The sequence below is a fragment of the Vipera berus genome (assembly GCF_964194415.1).
Source record: "Vipera berus genome assembly, chromosome: W".
NCBI lineage: Eukaryota > Metazoa > Chordata > Lepidosauria > Squamata > Viperidae > Vipera > Vipera berus.
The window spans coordinates 75578824-75592818 of record NC_138210.1 but is presented as its reverse complement, the minus strand read 5'-3'; the positions used below and the strand labels follow the sequence as shown (position 1 = coordinate 75592818).

The 13995-nt window shown below is 55.5% G+C and overlaps 1 protein-coding gene across 1 annotated transcript in view; it reads right to left on the bottom strand.

Annotated features, from left to right (window-relative positions):
- LOC308676811 (fibroblast growth factor 11-like) overlaps positions 1–13995 on the bottom strand; it is a gene marked incomplete at its 5' end in the record, with an annotated part of 28879 nt that overhangs the window by 7029 nt on the left and 7855 nt on the right. Inside the window, 2 exons of the mRNA XM_081342841.1 lie at positions 1216–1319; positions 3996–4106. Of these exons, the coding sequence (XP_081198967.1) occupies positions 1216–1319; positions 3996–4106 (215 nt within the window). The remainder of the gene's footprint in view (positions 1–1215; positions 1320–3995; positions 4107–13995) is intronic.

The following is a 13995-nucleotide window of genomic DNA, read 5'->3' as shown; positions in this document are numbered from 1 at the left end:
CCGTTTTTCTCACCACGGCTCTGAAGTGAATCCCTGTTAAGGGAGTCACGCGGTCGCTGAGTGAATCTGGCTTCCCCAGTTCTGACCCTGGGGACATTGCGACCGTCGTAAGTACGAGTTGGTTGCCAAGCGTCTGGGTTTAGATCCCGTCACTGCGATGGTCATAAATGTGAGGAATGGACATAATTTACTTTAAATGGTCGTAAGTCCAGGACAAGGTGTGTAAAATTCATCCGCCATCTTGTAGAACTGTGGTGGTGATGGGGGGGGGTTGTTAGGAAGTGCCTGGCTCCCACCCCCCAATTTGTGGGGGTCCCTCATTTGGACCTGCTGGGTCTTTCTTGAAAACTGAGCAGGTTATGAGGGCCCCTCCCTTGCAACTGAGGGGGGGGGGGGTTCCAAGGTTCCCTTTGGGCTTCATTGTTGGGGTGAGGGGAGGTGGGTGTAGAGGGTCTTTGGAATAAATGGGGGTGGTGTGTATGTGTGTGAGAGACCTGCTGCCCGGGCCCCAAATCTTCTTTCAAATTAAATTCCACAGCAGTCTTTGTCAGCCTTGGAAACTTGAAGACCTGTGGACTTCAACTCCCAGAATTCCTCAGCCACTTTAAAACTGGTGGACTTCAACTCCCAGAATTCCTCAGTCACTTTAAGACTGGGCGACTTCAACTCCCAGAATTCCTCAGTCACTTTAAGACTGGGCGACTTCAACTCCCAGAATTCTCCAGCTGCTTTAAGGCTGGTGGACTTCAACTCCCAGAATTCCTCATCCACTTTAAGGCTGCTGGACTTCAACTCCCAGAATTCCTCATCCACTTTAAGGCTGCTGGACTTCAACTCCCAGAAATCCCCAGCCAGCTTTTTTCACTTTGGTGAAATCCAGATAAATTACGTTTACTGCATACCCACTGTCTCTTAAGGAAGTTAACCTTATCCCAAAAAATTAACCTGATCCAAAAATGGCGATAATGTAATCTAGCCACCTTTGTTCTCATCCTAGTCATGGGGAATTCTGGTAAATGCTGGCTGGCTGGGGAATCCTGGGAGTTGAAGTCCACGGGTCTCCACGTGGCCGATTTTGGAGAGTTGCAGGGGGCGAAAAGGAGGTAGCGATCCAGATCGGGACAGGAGGAGGGCGAAGGAGACAACCGCCTGTTTTGAGGACAACGGAACCCATGTTGCTCCCCCAAAGTGACCACGCGGGGCCGGCGTACTCACGGAGCTGTAGAGGTATCCCTCGGCGTTCATGGCGACATACTGTCCAGATGTGGTACTCTGTATGGCCACCACCCGGAGCCCCACGGGAATCAGGTTGAAGAACGCTGTGGGGTGGGGCAGGGAGAGGAGGGGAGGGGTCTTCAGACATGAGGCAGGCAATAAAGTACCCCAGGAGCAAGGGGGGGGGAGAGTTGCCTCCCGGGGGGGTTCAGAGGAGGCCAGGGCCTCGGCTATTGACCGCTGAGTATCAGGGATCGGCAACTGGCAGCCCAGCCCAGCTTGGAGCCCCCGGTGGTTAAATTTGAACCCATAACCAGGTGCAAGTTAATTTAGTTTAATTGGGAGGACAACCCCCCCCCATCTCCTCAAGGGACAAAATCTCAAAAATGAAAATTAAAATGCTACCCTTAAAATGCGTAGCAGCCGAGAATAGGGAGTGAGGGGCAGGACACCCCCCCCTGCGTGAGGACCTGGGGAGGGGGTCTCCGCCAAATAGCCCAGGTTTTTTTGGGGGGGGTGTGACAGGCTCAGCTACAGGTAAGTTCTCGACTTACAACCGTTTGGTGGCCGTTTGGAGTTACAATCGAAAAAAGGGACTTATGACTGGATTTCACACTTATGACCATTGCAGCAATTGATCATAATTCGGACACTCAGCCACTGACTCATATTTATGATGGTTTCAGGGTCTCCTGGGGTCACGTGATCCCGTTTTGCGACCGTCCGAGAAGCACACTCTATAGAGGAAGACAGATTCATTTAACGACCATGTTCCTGGTCGTAAAACGATTCACCAATGTCTCGCTTAACAACATCAATTTTGGGGGCTCTGTTGTGGTCGTAAGTCAAGGACTGCCTGTAATCATTTCTGCCTCCTCCTCCTCCAGAGGAGACGGGGCAGGGTCTCCCTCCCATTGTGAACCTTGAAGGGGACTCCGAAGATCATCTAGACTAGAGCAACCCGCTACAAACCTCCTGCAGAAACGCCAGAGACGGAGGACCCTCCAGTCTTTAGGCGTTGTGTGGATCCCACCATCTGGAGCCTCCTCCTTATGCATAAATGAGATCGAAGAAGAGGTAAGACCCCAGTTTTGCCCCATTTTGTGACCTTTTGCCACCGTTGTTAAGTGAATCACTACCGCTGTAAAGTCAGTCACACGGTCGTGAGGTGAATCCGGCTTCCCCGTTGACTTTGCTCGGCCAAAGATGGCAAAAGGGGAATCGCGTGACACACACACTCCCCCAGGGGACGCTGCGACCGTCATATACGTACGTGAGTCAGTGGCCAAGTGTCCAAATTTCAATCGGGAGACCCCAGGGAGGCTGCAACGGTCATTGGTGTGAAAAACGGTCGTACCTCCCTGTTTTTCAGTGACGTTGCGACTTCGGTCACTAAATGAACTGTTGTAAATCGGGGACAGCCTGCAGATGTCGTTGACAACCCTCGCTCTGATCTCTGTTATGGCAGGTGTGGCCAAAGAGGCCGGGAGGTCATCCGTTCCCACAGGAAGGAATCTTGGGATGGGCACAAGATATGTAGGTTATCCTGCTTGTGGGTGGGGGGGAAGGAGAGGGCTGGACTAGAAGACCTCCGAGGTCCCTTCCAGCTTCTATTCTATTCTATTCTATTCTATTCTATTCTATTCTATTCTATTCTATTCTATTCTATTCTATTCTATTCCATTCCACTCCACTCCACTCCACTCCACTCCACTCCACTCTATTGTATTTTATTCTATTCTATTCTATTCTATTCTATTCTATTCTATTCTATTCTATTAATTATTTATGATTCTATTCTACTCTACTCTATTGTAATTATTTATTATTCTATTCTATTCTATTCTATTCTATTCTATTCTATTCATATTTCTATTCTATTCTGTTCTATTCTATATTCTATTCTATATTCTATATTCTATTCTATATTCTATATTCTATTCTATTCTGTATTTTATTATTCTATTCTATTCTATTCTATATTCTATTCTATTCTATGTTCTATTCTGTTCTATTCTATATTCTATTCTATATTCTATTCTATTCTGTATTTTATTATTCTATTCTATTCTATTCTATTCTATTCTATTCTATTCTATTCTATTCTATTCTATTCTATTCTATTCTATTCTATTCTATTATTTCTATTCTATTCTAGGTTTGCAACCCAGGGTTCAGGGTGGAAGGGGGGGGGCAGGTGAGGAGACCCAGCCGGGGGCGGGGAGGGGGGAGCATCTGGCATCTCCCAAGTGCGCTTTATGGCCCCCGGCCCCACCTTCACTGGGGGGGGGGGAGAACTGCTGATGGGTGTTAGACGGGGCCGCCAGGCAGCTGCAACGGGGGGGGGGGGCAGGGGAACGGGCCACGTGCCCAGACAGAGACCGGCCTGCCAGACGGGGCGGGCGCACCATCCATCACTGCGCGGCCTCCTTTCCTCCCCGGAGAGAAGCCGGCCGCGGCCAGAACGGGAGGGGGGTGAATGGGGGGGGGAGGCGGGGGGGGGAGGCGGGGAGGGACCCAGAAAGCTGCAGACCCGAAAGAGGGGCGGCTTCAGAGTAAAGGCTGGAGGGGTCCCGCCCCAGCTTCACCTGCGGGGCTCCGAGGCCAGAGCGGGACACCTGGAAGGGACCTTAGAGGCCTTCTAGTCCAACCCCCCCAACACACCCGCTGCTTCCCTCCCCCTCCATCCCAGAGCTCTGGGGCAGGGAGCAAAGGCCCCTACGCAGGAAAGAGGCGGGGGAGGGGAGGGGAGGGGAGGGGAGGGCCCCGGGGGCGCTTACTGAAGCCGCTGCCGTCCTCCCGCGTCCCCTCCAGGCTGCCGTCCGGGCGCGCCTGCAGGTAGAAGCCGTGCCGGCAGAAGAGTTTGGTGATGATGCCCTTCAGCTGCGGTTCTGCTGGGGGGGGGGGGAGAAGAGAAAGGGGGGAGGGAGATTAGGGGGGGAGGAGCGAAAGCCCCTGCGAGGCCCCCCCCAGGACGGTTCCCCAAGGTGGCGCCCTCCGACGCCCTGGGGCCGCACAGGGGCCGTTCCGGGGGACTGGGGGGCCAACACACCTGGGACGGGACGGGGGCTGATTTAAGCCTTTCTCCGACAGGGATGGAGGGAGGGGGCAGCGGAGCCGCTTCCACCTGGAGCGAAGGAAGGGAGGGTCCGTGTGGAGGGCGGCCCGAGTCCCCTTGCCCGGCGCTGCCTCCACGGCCAGAGCTCTGCGTGGGCAGGGGGGCACCGGGACCCCCTGATGGACAAGGGGGAGGGAGGGAGGGAAGGAAGGGAGGGAGGGAGGGAGGGAAGGAAGGAGAGAAGGGAGGAAGGAAGGAAAACAGGAAGGGAGAGAGGGAGGGAAATAGAAAAGGGGAAGGAGGGAGGGAAGGAAGGAAGGAAGAAGATGGCAGGAAAGGAAGGAAGGAAGGAAAGGAAGGAGGAAGGGAGGAAGGGAAGGAGGGAGGGAGGGACGGAAGGATGGACATAGAAAAGAGGAAGGAAGGAGGGAAGGAAGGAAGGAAAAAGAAAGATGGCAGGAAGGGAAAGAGAGGAAGGGAAGGAGGGAGGGACAGAAATAAAAAAGGAAGGGAAGGAGGGAGGGAGGGAGGAAGAGAAGGAGGGAGGGAGGGGGAGGGAAGGAAGGAAGGAAATAGATAAGAGGAAGGAAGGAGGGAAGGAAAGGAGGCAGGAGAGAGGGTGGGAGGAGGGCCTGAATGCCCCTGTTAATGTCACCCCCCCTCCCTCCGGGGAAGCCCGGTGCCCCCCCCCCTACATCCACCTTCCTGCCCACCCAGCAGGGATCGTCCGGCCCTTCCCTTCTCTGCCAAGGCCGCCGAGCGGCAGCAGTCCTGATCTGTACCAGCTCTGTTCTTCGTTTCTGTGCCCCCCCCCGCTCCCCCTTGCTCCCGCAGCCTCCACGGACCCCCCCCATGAGGGATGGGCCTCCGTTGCCCTGAAGCAGCTGAGGCAGCAAGAAGCACCTGCGAGGGGGGGGTCTATCCCGGCCAAGAACGAGCAGGCGTCTCTGCTCCCATGGGGGGGGGCCTTTCAGACTGTGCCAGACTCTGCCATGCCTGCCCCAGTCTCGGGGTCCTGCTTCACAAGGGTGGGGGGAGCAGTGCCCGCCCCCCCCCCCCCGCCGCCGCCCTTCGGCCTTTTGTGACAAATTGGTGTCAGAAAGGGTACTGCCAATTTCCTATTGGTTTTCTGATCTTCTCACCGGCCGACTCTTTGGCTGGAAAAACATGTCACACACAGAGTCACAAAAGACCCACAACAACACCCAGGACAGGAAGGAAGGAGGGAGGGAGGGAAGGAGGGAGGAGAGAAGCAGAAGGAAAGAAGGAGGGAAGGAAGGAAGAGAAAGGGAGGGTGGAAGGGAGGGAGGGAAGGAGGGAAGGAGAGAAATAGAAAAGGAAGGAAGGAAGGAAGAGGAAGGAAGGAAGGAAGGAAGGAAGAGGAAGGAAGGAAGGAAGGAAGGAAGGAAGGAAGGAAGGAAGGAAGGAAGGAAGGAAGGAAGGAAGGAAGGAAGAGGAATGAAGGAAGGAAGGAAGAGGAAGGAAGGAAGAAAGAGGAAGGAAGGAAGGAAGGAAGGAAGGAAGAGGAAGGAAGGAAGGAAGGAAGGAAGAGGAAGGAAGGAAGGAAGGAAGAGGAAGGAAGGAAGGAAGGAAGGAAGAGGAAGGAAGGAAGGAAGAAAGAGGAAGGAAGGAAGGAAGGAAGGAAGAGGAAGGAAGGAAGGAAGGAAGAGGAAGGAAGGAAGGAAGGAAGGAAGGAAGGAAGGAAGGAAGGAGCATTGCATTCTGTGTTCTGAGATATGGACTATTTCTCCCACTGATTAAAAAAAAGCCTAGCGACTCTATGAGTGAATTCCTTCATAAAGGATAAGATAGATAAGATAACCTTTAATGTCATTTTCTTTTCACTCTGGGCACCCTGGCCCACATTAAAAATGAAATCCTCTTGCTTGCTCTCAAAGGCAAGTATATATTTACCCATACCCATACACAACGCATACGCACACCTGCTGTACACACTAGATACCCACACCCAGAGATATGTATACGTAGAAATATTAATCAGCCTCCCTCTGGAACGCGTAACGGAAAGAGGAAGCTCGAGAGGTTTTTTTTTGTTTTTGTTTTAATCCCATTTATATCCCGCCCTTCTCCGAAGACTCAGGGCGGCTTACAATCGAAAGCACAAATCAATGTGCTTAGCAAGAGTTCCCAAAACTGCGGCTGAATCCGGATGTTCTGCTTCGGGTACCACGAAGCCCACCCCCCCATGAAGGTAACAAGGAAAACAGGTCATGGAGAGGATGGGGGGGGGCATCCCAGACCCTTCCTCTGGACCCTATACGTATAAGCGTCGCTTATAGGCCACGTCCTGGATAGAAGGCAGTGAACTGCCGATAATCTTTTTTGCTGTCCTCACCACCCTCTGCGTTGGAAAAGTCAGTTTTCAATGCTTTTCTTCCCTCAAAAATACACACACAAAAAGAACACCCCACCATCAATTGCCTGTATATCCATTTTTCTCAACCGGGACAACTGGTTGTACTTTGACAACAAAGGTTCATTCATTCGTTAAGACGGGTGGACTTCAACTCCCAGGATTCCTTCAGCTCTGGGAGTTGAAAGTCCAGCCGTCTTAAAGTTGTCCGGGTTGAGAGAAACCTCGTCCCGTATAACAGGCTGTCTTGCTTCAATATCCATGGTGGTAACTCCTGTCTGCTTCTCCTTCTCCCCGGTGCCCAAAACACGGCAGCAGCGCAAAATGCCCAAGGGGGGGGGATTTTGTTGTTGTTGTTAGCTGCGAAGTCGTGTCCGACCCATCGCGGCCCCATGGACAACGTTCCTCCAGGCCTTCCTGTCCTCCACCATCTTCTGGAGTCCATTTAAGCTCACACCTACTGCTTCAGTGACTCCATCCAGCCACCTCATTCTCTGTCGTCCCCTTCTTCTATTGCCCTCAACCTTTCCCAGCATGAGGCTCTTCTCCAGTGAGTCCTTCCTCCTCATTAGGTGGCCAAAGTATCTGAGTTTTAGCTTCAGGATCTGGCCTTCCAAAGAGCAGTCAGGGTTGATCTCCTCTAGGACTGACCGGTTTGATCGCCTTGCAGTCCAAGGGACTCGCAGGAGTCTTCTCCAGCACCACAGTTCACAGTTCACAGTTCACCACAGAGGGGCATTTTAGACCCTCCTAAAAAAACAGGCGCAGACCCAGGCTCTCAAAATTAAAAGCAGACTGATTTCCTCCCCCCCCCCCCACAAAACCACCACACACACACACACACACACACACACACAGGCTCTCCCAGAGGTGATCTGCAGGTGCAAAAGCAAAATCGGCTGCGTGGAAAGAAGGAAATGCTTTGGTGTGTTTTTTCTCTCGGGCGCCAAAACACAAAAAAAAACTCCAACCTTTTCAGGACATCTCTATCTGGAAAGCTGCCTTTCCTTGGCAACTTGGTTTCTCTCTCTCTTCATTTATTTTTTCTTTTTTAATCCCTCTCCCAAAGTCTCCTCCGTTCTCCTTTTGACAGGTCTTGGAAGCAGAGCGAGGACGGGGGGAACAAAAGCTTGGTTTTTATTTCCATTTTTTCATGCTATTTAAAAAATAAATTTAAAAAAAAAATCCGCCTTCTGGCCCTGTCATCTGCGGGAGCCTCTTAAGCAAATTAAAAAAAGAAAATAAGAAAAAAAATAGGTCTCTCTCACCAGGCGGGGGGGGGGGGGGGGAGATTTTCCAATCTACTAATGTGGGTTGGAGAGGAGCGGGAGGAGGGGCGGAAGGTTGTTGGAAGAGCGTCCAATGTTAGGGCTTAAGCGGAGGAGGAGAAGAGGGAGGTGCCCGCTGCTTCCTTAATGGAATAGAACAGGGGTAGGCAACCTCGGCTCTTTTATGACTCATGGACTTCAACTCCCAGAATTCCTGAGCCAGCTTGGCTGGCTCAGGAATTCTGGGAGTTGAAGTCCATGAGTCATAAAAGAGCCGAGGTTGCCTACCCCTGGAATAGAAGAATAAGCTGGATAAAGGGTGTTTGTTTTGCTGGGGGTGAGCATTGCTGATTTAGAAGCTAAAGGGAATCAGACTTGGTTAGGAGTCGGCTGGGAGGCCACCAGGAGATTTATTGATTTGTATCCTGCTTTTTTTCCCCCCAAAAAGAACGCCAGGCGGCAGATAGAGGCGACATATTTTCTTCCTCCCCCTCTTTCCCCCCCCCGCAAGAACAACCCTGTGAGGTGGGTTGGGCGGAGAGAGGGTGTAGCCCAAAGTCACCCAGCTGGGTTTCGTGCCTAAGGCGGGACTAGAACTCACCGTCTCCTGGTGATTGGCCCAAAGTCACCCAGACTTTCGTGCCTAAGGCAGGACTAGAACTCACTGTCTCCTGGTGATTGGCCCAAAGTCTTCGTGCCTAAGGCGGGACTAGAACTCACCGTCTCCTGGTGATTGGCCCAAAGTCACCCAGACGACTTTTGTGCCTAAGGCAGGACTAGAACTCACCGTCTCCTGGTGATTGGCCCAAAGTCACCCAGCCAACTTTCGTGCCTAAGGCAGGACTAGAACTCACCATCTCCCGCTTTCTAACCCAGTGCATTAACCCCTAGGATCAAGCTTGATCCTCTAAGTAGAGGCCAGTTGCCCGGCCCTTCCAGCAGAAAGCTGCTTTTTTATCATATTCCCAGCCCTGCGAGGTAGGCCAGTCAGGAAGCACAGAAATGCTGGATTGAAAGCGAGCTGTATAAACGTGACAGGAAATCGCCCCGTCCACTTACGCCCATTAAAGTTGGGTCATTTTAAGGATCTCCCTGCGTCCTTCTTCCCTTCCTAATTCGGATTAGGCTAATTCAGGGGTGGGCAACTAAGGACCCCTTTACGACCGGTGAACTTCAACTCCCAGAATTCCTCAGACAGCATGGCTGGCTGAGGAATTCTGGGAGTTGAAGTCCATCAGTCGTAAAGGGGCCCTTAGTTGCCCACCCCTGGTCTGATTGCTGCTCCGCCTTTGGCTTCCACCTAAAGAACATCTGGGGCCCTCTGCACATGCTCTGAAAGCTGCAAGGGTCACTCTCTGCATACGATCAGAGGCAGGCGGCCTCCGAGTGTCAGATGGACCCTGCAGCACTCATAATGGGGAGAGAAAACGGGGCTGTTCAGGGGGTGGGGTGGGCAGGTACTTTGGGGTGGGGGGTAGAGTCTGGCCACAGGTGGGGGTGCTTTCCCCCCCCCCAATCCTTATAATGAGCCCTGCTGGGGGTCCCAGGCATCATTTCTTTACATGGAATGCAGAGTCTGAACTCGGAACCCATCTCTTGGCTTCAGAGCCTCCGGGGGCTGAGTGAGTTCGGGGTCCAGCCCTTAATAGCCTCCCGGTCCCCTCCCAGGTCTCCCAGCCAGGTGTGTGCCCATTTCACAGAAGGGGAAGACTGAGGCCCAACCACCCGGAGGAAGGGAGGAGCCTAAGAAGGATGAGGTGGCACCTGGGAAAAGGTACCTCTTGCCCAGGCTTCTTGTTGGTGCCAGGCTGAGGCCACGGGGATGCCCCCAAGCTGCCCTGGAGCATCGTTTGGCCCTCTGCACATGCTCTCTCCAGCAATTGAGAAGCCTATAGCACCTAACGTCCTGGGATCTAATTTCCTTCCAAAGCCCTCCAGGGGGTGCAGCCATTGCCCACATCCTGTTTCTTTCTTTCTTTCTTTTTTAAATTAAAATCCTGCCCGTAATGTGTTTGCCACTCAGGGTGGCAGAGATGCCCCGATGCTCCTTTCTCCTCCTATTTCCTCCACCACAACATCCCTGTGAGGTGGGTTGGGTTGAGAGACACCTAGCCAGTTACCCTGCCTTAAGCAGAACTGGAACTCCCACCGTCTCCTGGTGGTCACCCAGCCGGCTTTCGTGGCTACAGAGCGACTAGAATTCACCGTCTCCTGGTGATTGGCCCAGTCACCCAGCCGGCTCTCCTGCCTAAAGCAGAACTGGAACTCCCATCATCTCCCGGTGATTGGCCCCTAATTACCCAGCCGGCTTTCATGCCTGTGGCAGGACTAGAACTCACCGTCTCCTGGTGATTAGCCCAAAGTCACCCAACCAGTTATTGTGCCTAAAGCAGAACTGGAACTTCCACCGTCTCCTGGTGACTAGCCCAAAATCAGCCAGCCAGCTTTCATGCCTAAAGTGAGACTAGAACTCACCGTCTCCTGGTGACTGGCCCAAAGTCATCCAGCCGGCTGTCGTGGCTACAGAGTGACTAGAATTCACCATCTCCTGGTGATTGGCCCAGTCACCCAGCCTGCTCTCCTGCCTAAAGCAGAACTAGAACTCACCCTCTCCTGACGATTGGCCCAAGGTCATTCAGCCGGCTTTCATGGCTAAGGCGGGACTAGAACTCCCCCGTCTCCTGATTTCTATCTTGCTGCCTTCCCCACTAGACCCAATTCTTTTCCCCCAGAGAAGTGTTCCAAATTCCTTCCCTCCCCCCTTTTCCCTCGGACCGTTTCAGCCCGGCTGACTCTTCCACGGAGGGAAAACAACCCCCCCACTTCACGCCACGTTTCATAAGCCCCCCCCTCCCCCCTCCCCCCTCCCCCCACCGTGCAAATCGCCTTTGCCTCTCTCCAATTCCAGGAGGCTTCAAGGCGCAACAGCCACACCATCCCAGCTCGGACTGCGCCATCCGCCAAGGACGCTGACATCACCACCGGCCGTTCGCAACGCCTCCCTTAAGTGTGGGATCAAGCGTGCAAAACCGCAGGGGTGTGTGTGTGTGGTACCTAATTATGGCATCGAGCAGCCCCCACCCCGACCCCCGAGGAAGGACAGGAACCCGCGCGTCTTGCCGCCTCCCTGGGTTTCTGTTCTTCGGGGCCTTGACCCTGGGTGTGTGTGTGTGCAGGCTTCCCCCGCTCTGCAGCGTCCAAGGCCTGCCGGGATTGCCATTCACACGACCTCCCCCTCCTCCTCCCTCCCCCCCCGCAGGGGCATTCCCTTCTGGCTGGGTGTTGCGCATCTGGAAGGTCAGATAGAAAAAGAAAAAAAACCCGCCTCTCCGGTGTGTATTCCTTGACACAATTCGCCATCGATTTCCCCTCACCTTTCCTTCCTGAGCTCTTTTAAACCTGGATTGCCAACCGGCGCTGGGGGGGGGAGGGGAGGGGGGTTGCACTGCGGTAATCCTCAGACACCAGCAGACCCATGGTGCGTAACGCTGGGAGGGAGGGGCGTTTCCCCTCCCGATCCTGAAGGCATCCGAGGAGAGAGAGGATTCTGCACACGCTTTGGGGACCTCTTTCGCTTCGGAGTCTTGCAGGGATGACCCCGGTCTTATCGTCTCTCTCTCTCTCTCTCTTCCCCCAGATAAAAATAGGGGGAGCCTGGGTTGGGGAGGGGGAGAGCCTTACTCCCCCCCTCCCCCCACAGCGGACCCAAAGCCGAGCCTTTGAACGCCCCGCTTCCATTCCAGCCTAGCGAGGCCGAGATCAAGGTGACTGCGTTTTTGCGCTCCCGACAGCCGAGCGAGGTGGTGCAACGCCCCAGGGGGGAGGGCGACGGAGCCCCTCCCACCCCCAAGCGGCCGGCCTGGGATGGCCCCGAGGCCTGCCTGTGCCCCCCCCCTCCCCTGGCCTGGCACACTCCCTGCCTGGCACGCTGCAGCCAGCCGCCGTTGCAGAGAGAGCTCCCTACAAGGTTACCCAGATGCCGGGGGGGGGGGGAGCAGTGGAATATGGACGGAAGGCAGGGCCCCCGCCTTGATGGACGGAGGGAGGGAGGGAGGAAGACGGGGGGCTGACCCAGAACGGGGTAGCCTACCCAGGTTGGCGGTGGTGCTCTTGGACCAGATAACTCTCCGGCACCGCAGGGCGTGGGGGAAACGAAGCCAAGCAGGGCTGGTCAGCGGGGCAAGGATGTCAGGGCTCTTCCCCCCCCCCCCGGTTGAGCAGTGGGGGAGGCGACCCCCTAACCTGCAAGCATGAGGGCTGCAAACTGCTGCAAAGACAGGGCCAGCGGGGTGGGGGAACAGAAGGGGCACCCCTAAGAGACTTCGGACATGGGAGGGCTGGGGGATGCAGGCTTGAAGAAACAACCCCCCCTCCCATGTCCCTGGGCCGGCTGGCCGAAGGGCCCAGCAGGACCAATCTTTTTTTTTTTGGGGGGGGGGGAATGTGGATAAGGCCAGGAGCGTTTGACAAATCTAGAATTGGGGTCAGGGGAACTTGCCCGGCTGTATAATTTAAACCTCGGAGAACACAAGCGCGCACACGCAAGAGCGCAGCTGCGCCGGAAAATTAGTGGGGAGCTGCAGGCTGGGGGAGTGGGGGTGGGGTGGGGTGGGAGGGAGGAGGGGAAGGGCATGGCTGAGTGAGTGGGCTCCCTTTCATTTATAACATTTGTTCTCTCTTTCCTCCTCCTCCTCCTCCCCCCCCCCTCTCCATCAAATGCGCCCCCTTATCCTTAAATATACCCGGAGCGACTTGGCTGCTTTCCTCCACAAAGCGTGCAAATTATTTATACGGCTCGGATTTAGTGGGACGTACGCACGTTTGCGGTGGGGAAAAGCCATGGGGGGGAGGGCGCGTTAAAATAGACCAACGGCGTCGGGGAAAAGCCCGGGGGGGGGCGGCGTTAAGAGAGATCCAGGGGGTCCCCAGCCTTTCAGTGAATCTGAAGGCGCTGTTTATCCTAGCAGCTGACTTGGGGGCGGGGGTCCTGGGGAAGCTGTGCCCAAGAGAGGGCAGTGTCGGGGGGGGTAGTACCCCCACAAGTCCCGTCTGAGTTACGCTGGCAGGGGGCCCCGCCCCGCCGCCGCCGCCCCCGGGCTTCACCTCCGAATCGATCCCGTCAAGCGGCCGATAAAACGAGGCTGTTGGGTTGTTTTTTCTTTTCCGCCAGCCGAGCGGAGCGCCTCGCTTGGCCTCGTGGACTCTGGCATAAATAAATTTATTCCCGGCAATAAAAACGCCTCGTGTTTTTCCCCCCGTCCTCCGATGGGAACTCGGAGTTTGCAATCGCCGCCGCTCGGGCGGAAGGCGGGCGCGGTCGTTCTCCAGGGAAGCCCCTCGGAGGTTCCCCGGCGGGCTTTGGCGGCGGGGGGGGGGGACGGCCGCCGCAGACCCCCCATCCGGGCTGACCCCTCCCCTCCCTCTAAGCCTCCCCTCCCCGTCCTCCCAAGTGGGGCATTGCCAGGAAGCTCCGGGGGGTTCAATGAAAAGCGCTTTGCTGCTTCTTTTTTTGGGGCTGCCCCGGACCAGGTGGGGCCGGTTCGTGGGACGGGAGGAGCGTTTATCTCCGGGGGAGCAAGGCTGGGGGGGGGTCCTGGAGGTTGGCACCGTGGGGGGGAGGAAGAGAAATCAATGGGGAGGTTGGGGAAGGGGGCTAGGAGAGAACCAGGCTGGCCGGGTGAAGCGCGCCGCACCGGCTCAAGGTGCCCTCGCTGGGATGAAAACGGAAAGGGGGGGGGGGCTGGGCTGGACCCCGAGCTGGTGGGTCGGGGTGGGGGGGGAGGAACTAGGGCTTCCCCAAAGGGTCCCCCTTAACACACACACACACACACAGGCACGCACACACAGAGACCCGGTGAAGTTGGAAGAGCTTCGCGCAGGTGGCACTTTGGAAGCGCCGCGCGCGTGGCACGCGGAGAGGGGGCCGCCGGCCTTTGCCGCCCCCCCTCCGTCCCGCACCTTGCACAGCTCCGGGGAGGGGGGCGAAGGGGAGGGGAGGGCGGGGGCGGAGAGCTGGCCGGCTGCCAGGCCGGGGCGCTGCCAACTGCAAAGAGGCTCCTGGCAGCGGAGGTCCAGGAACA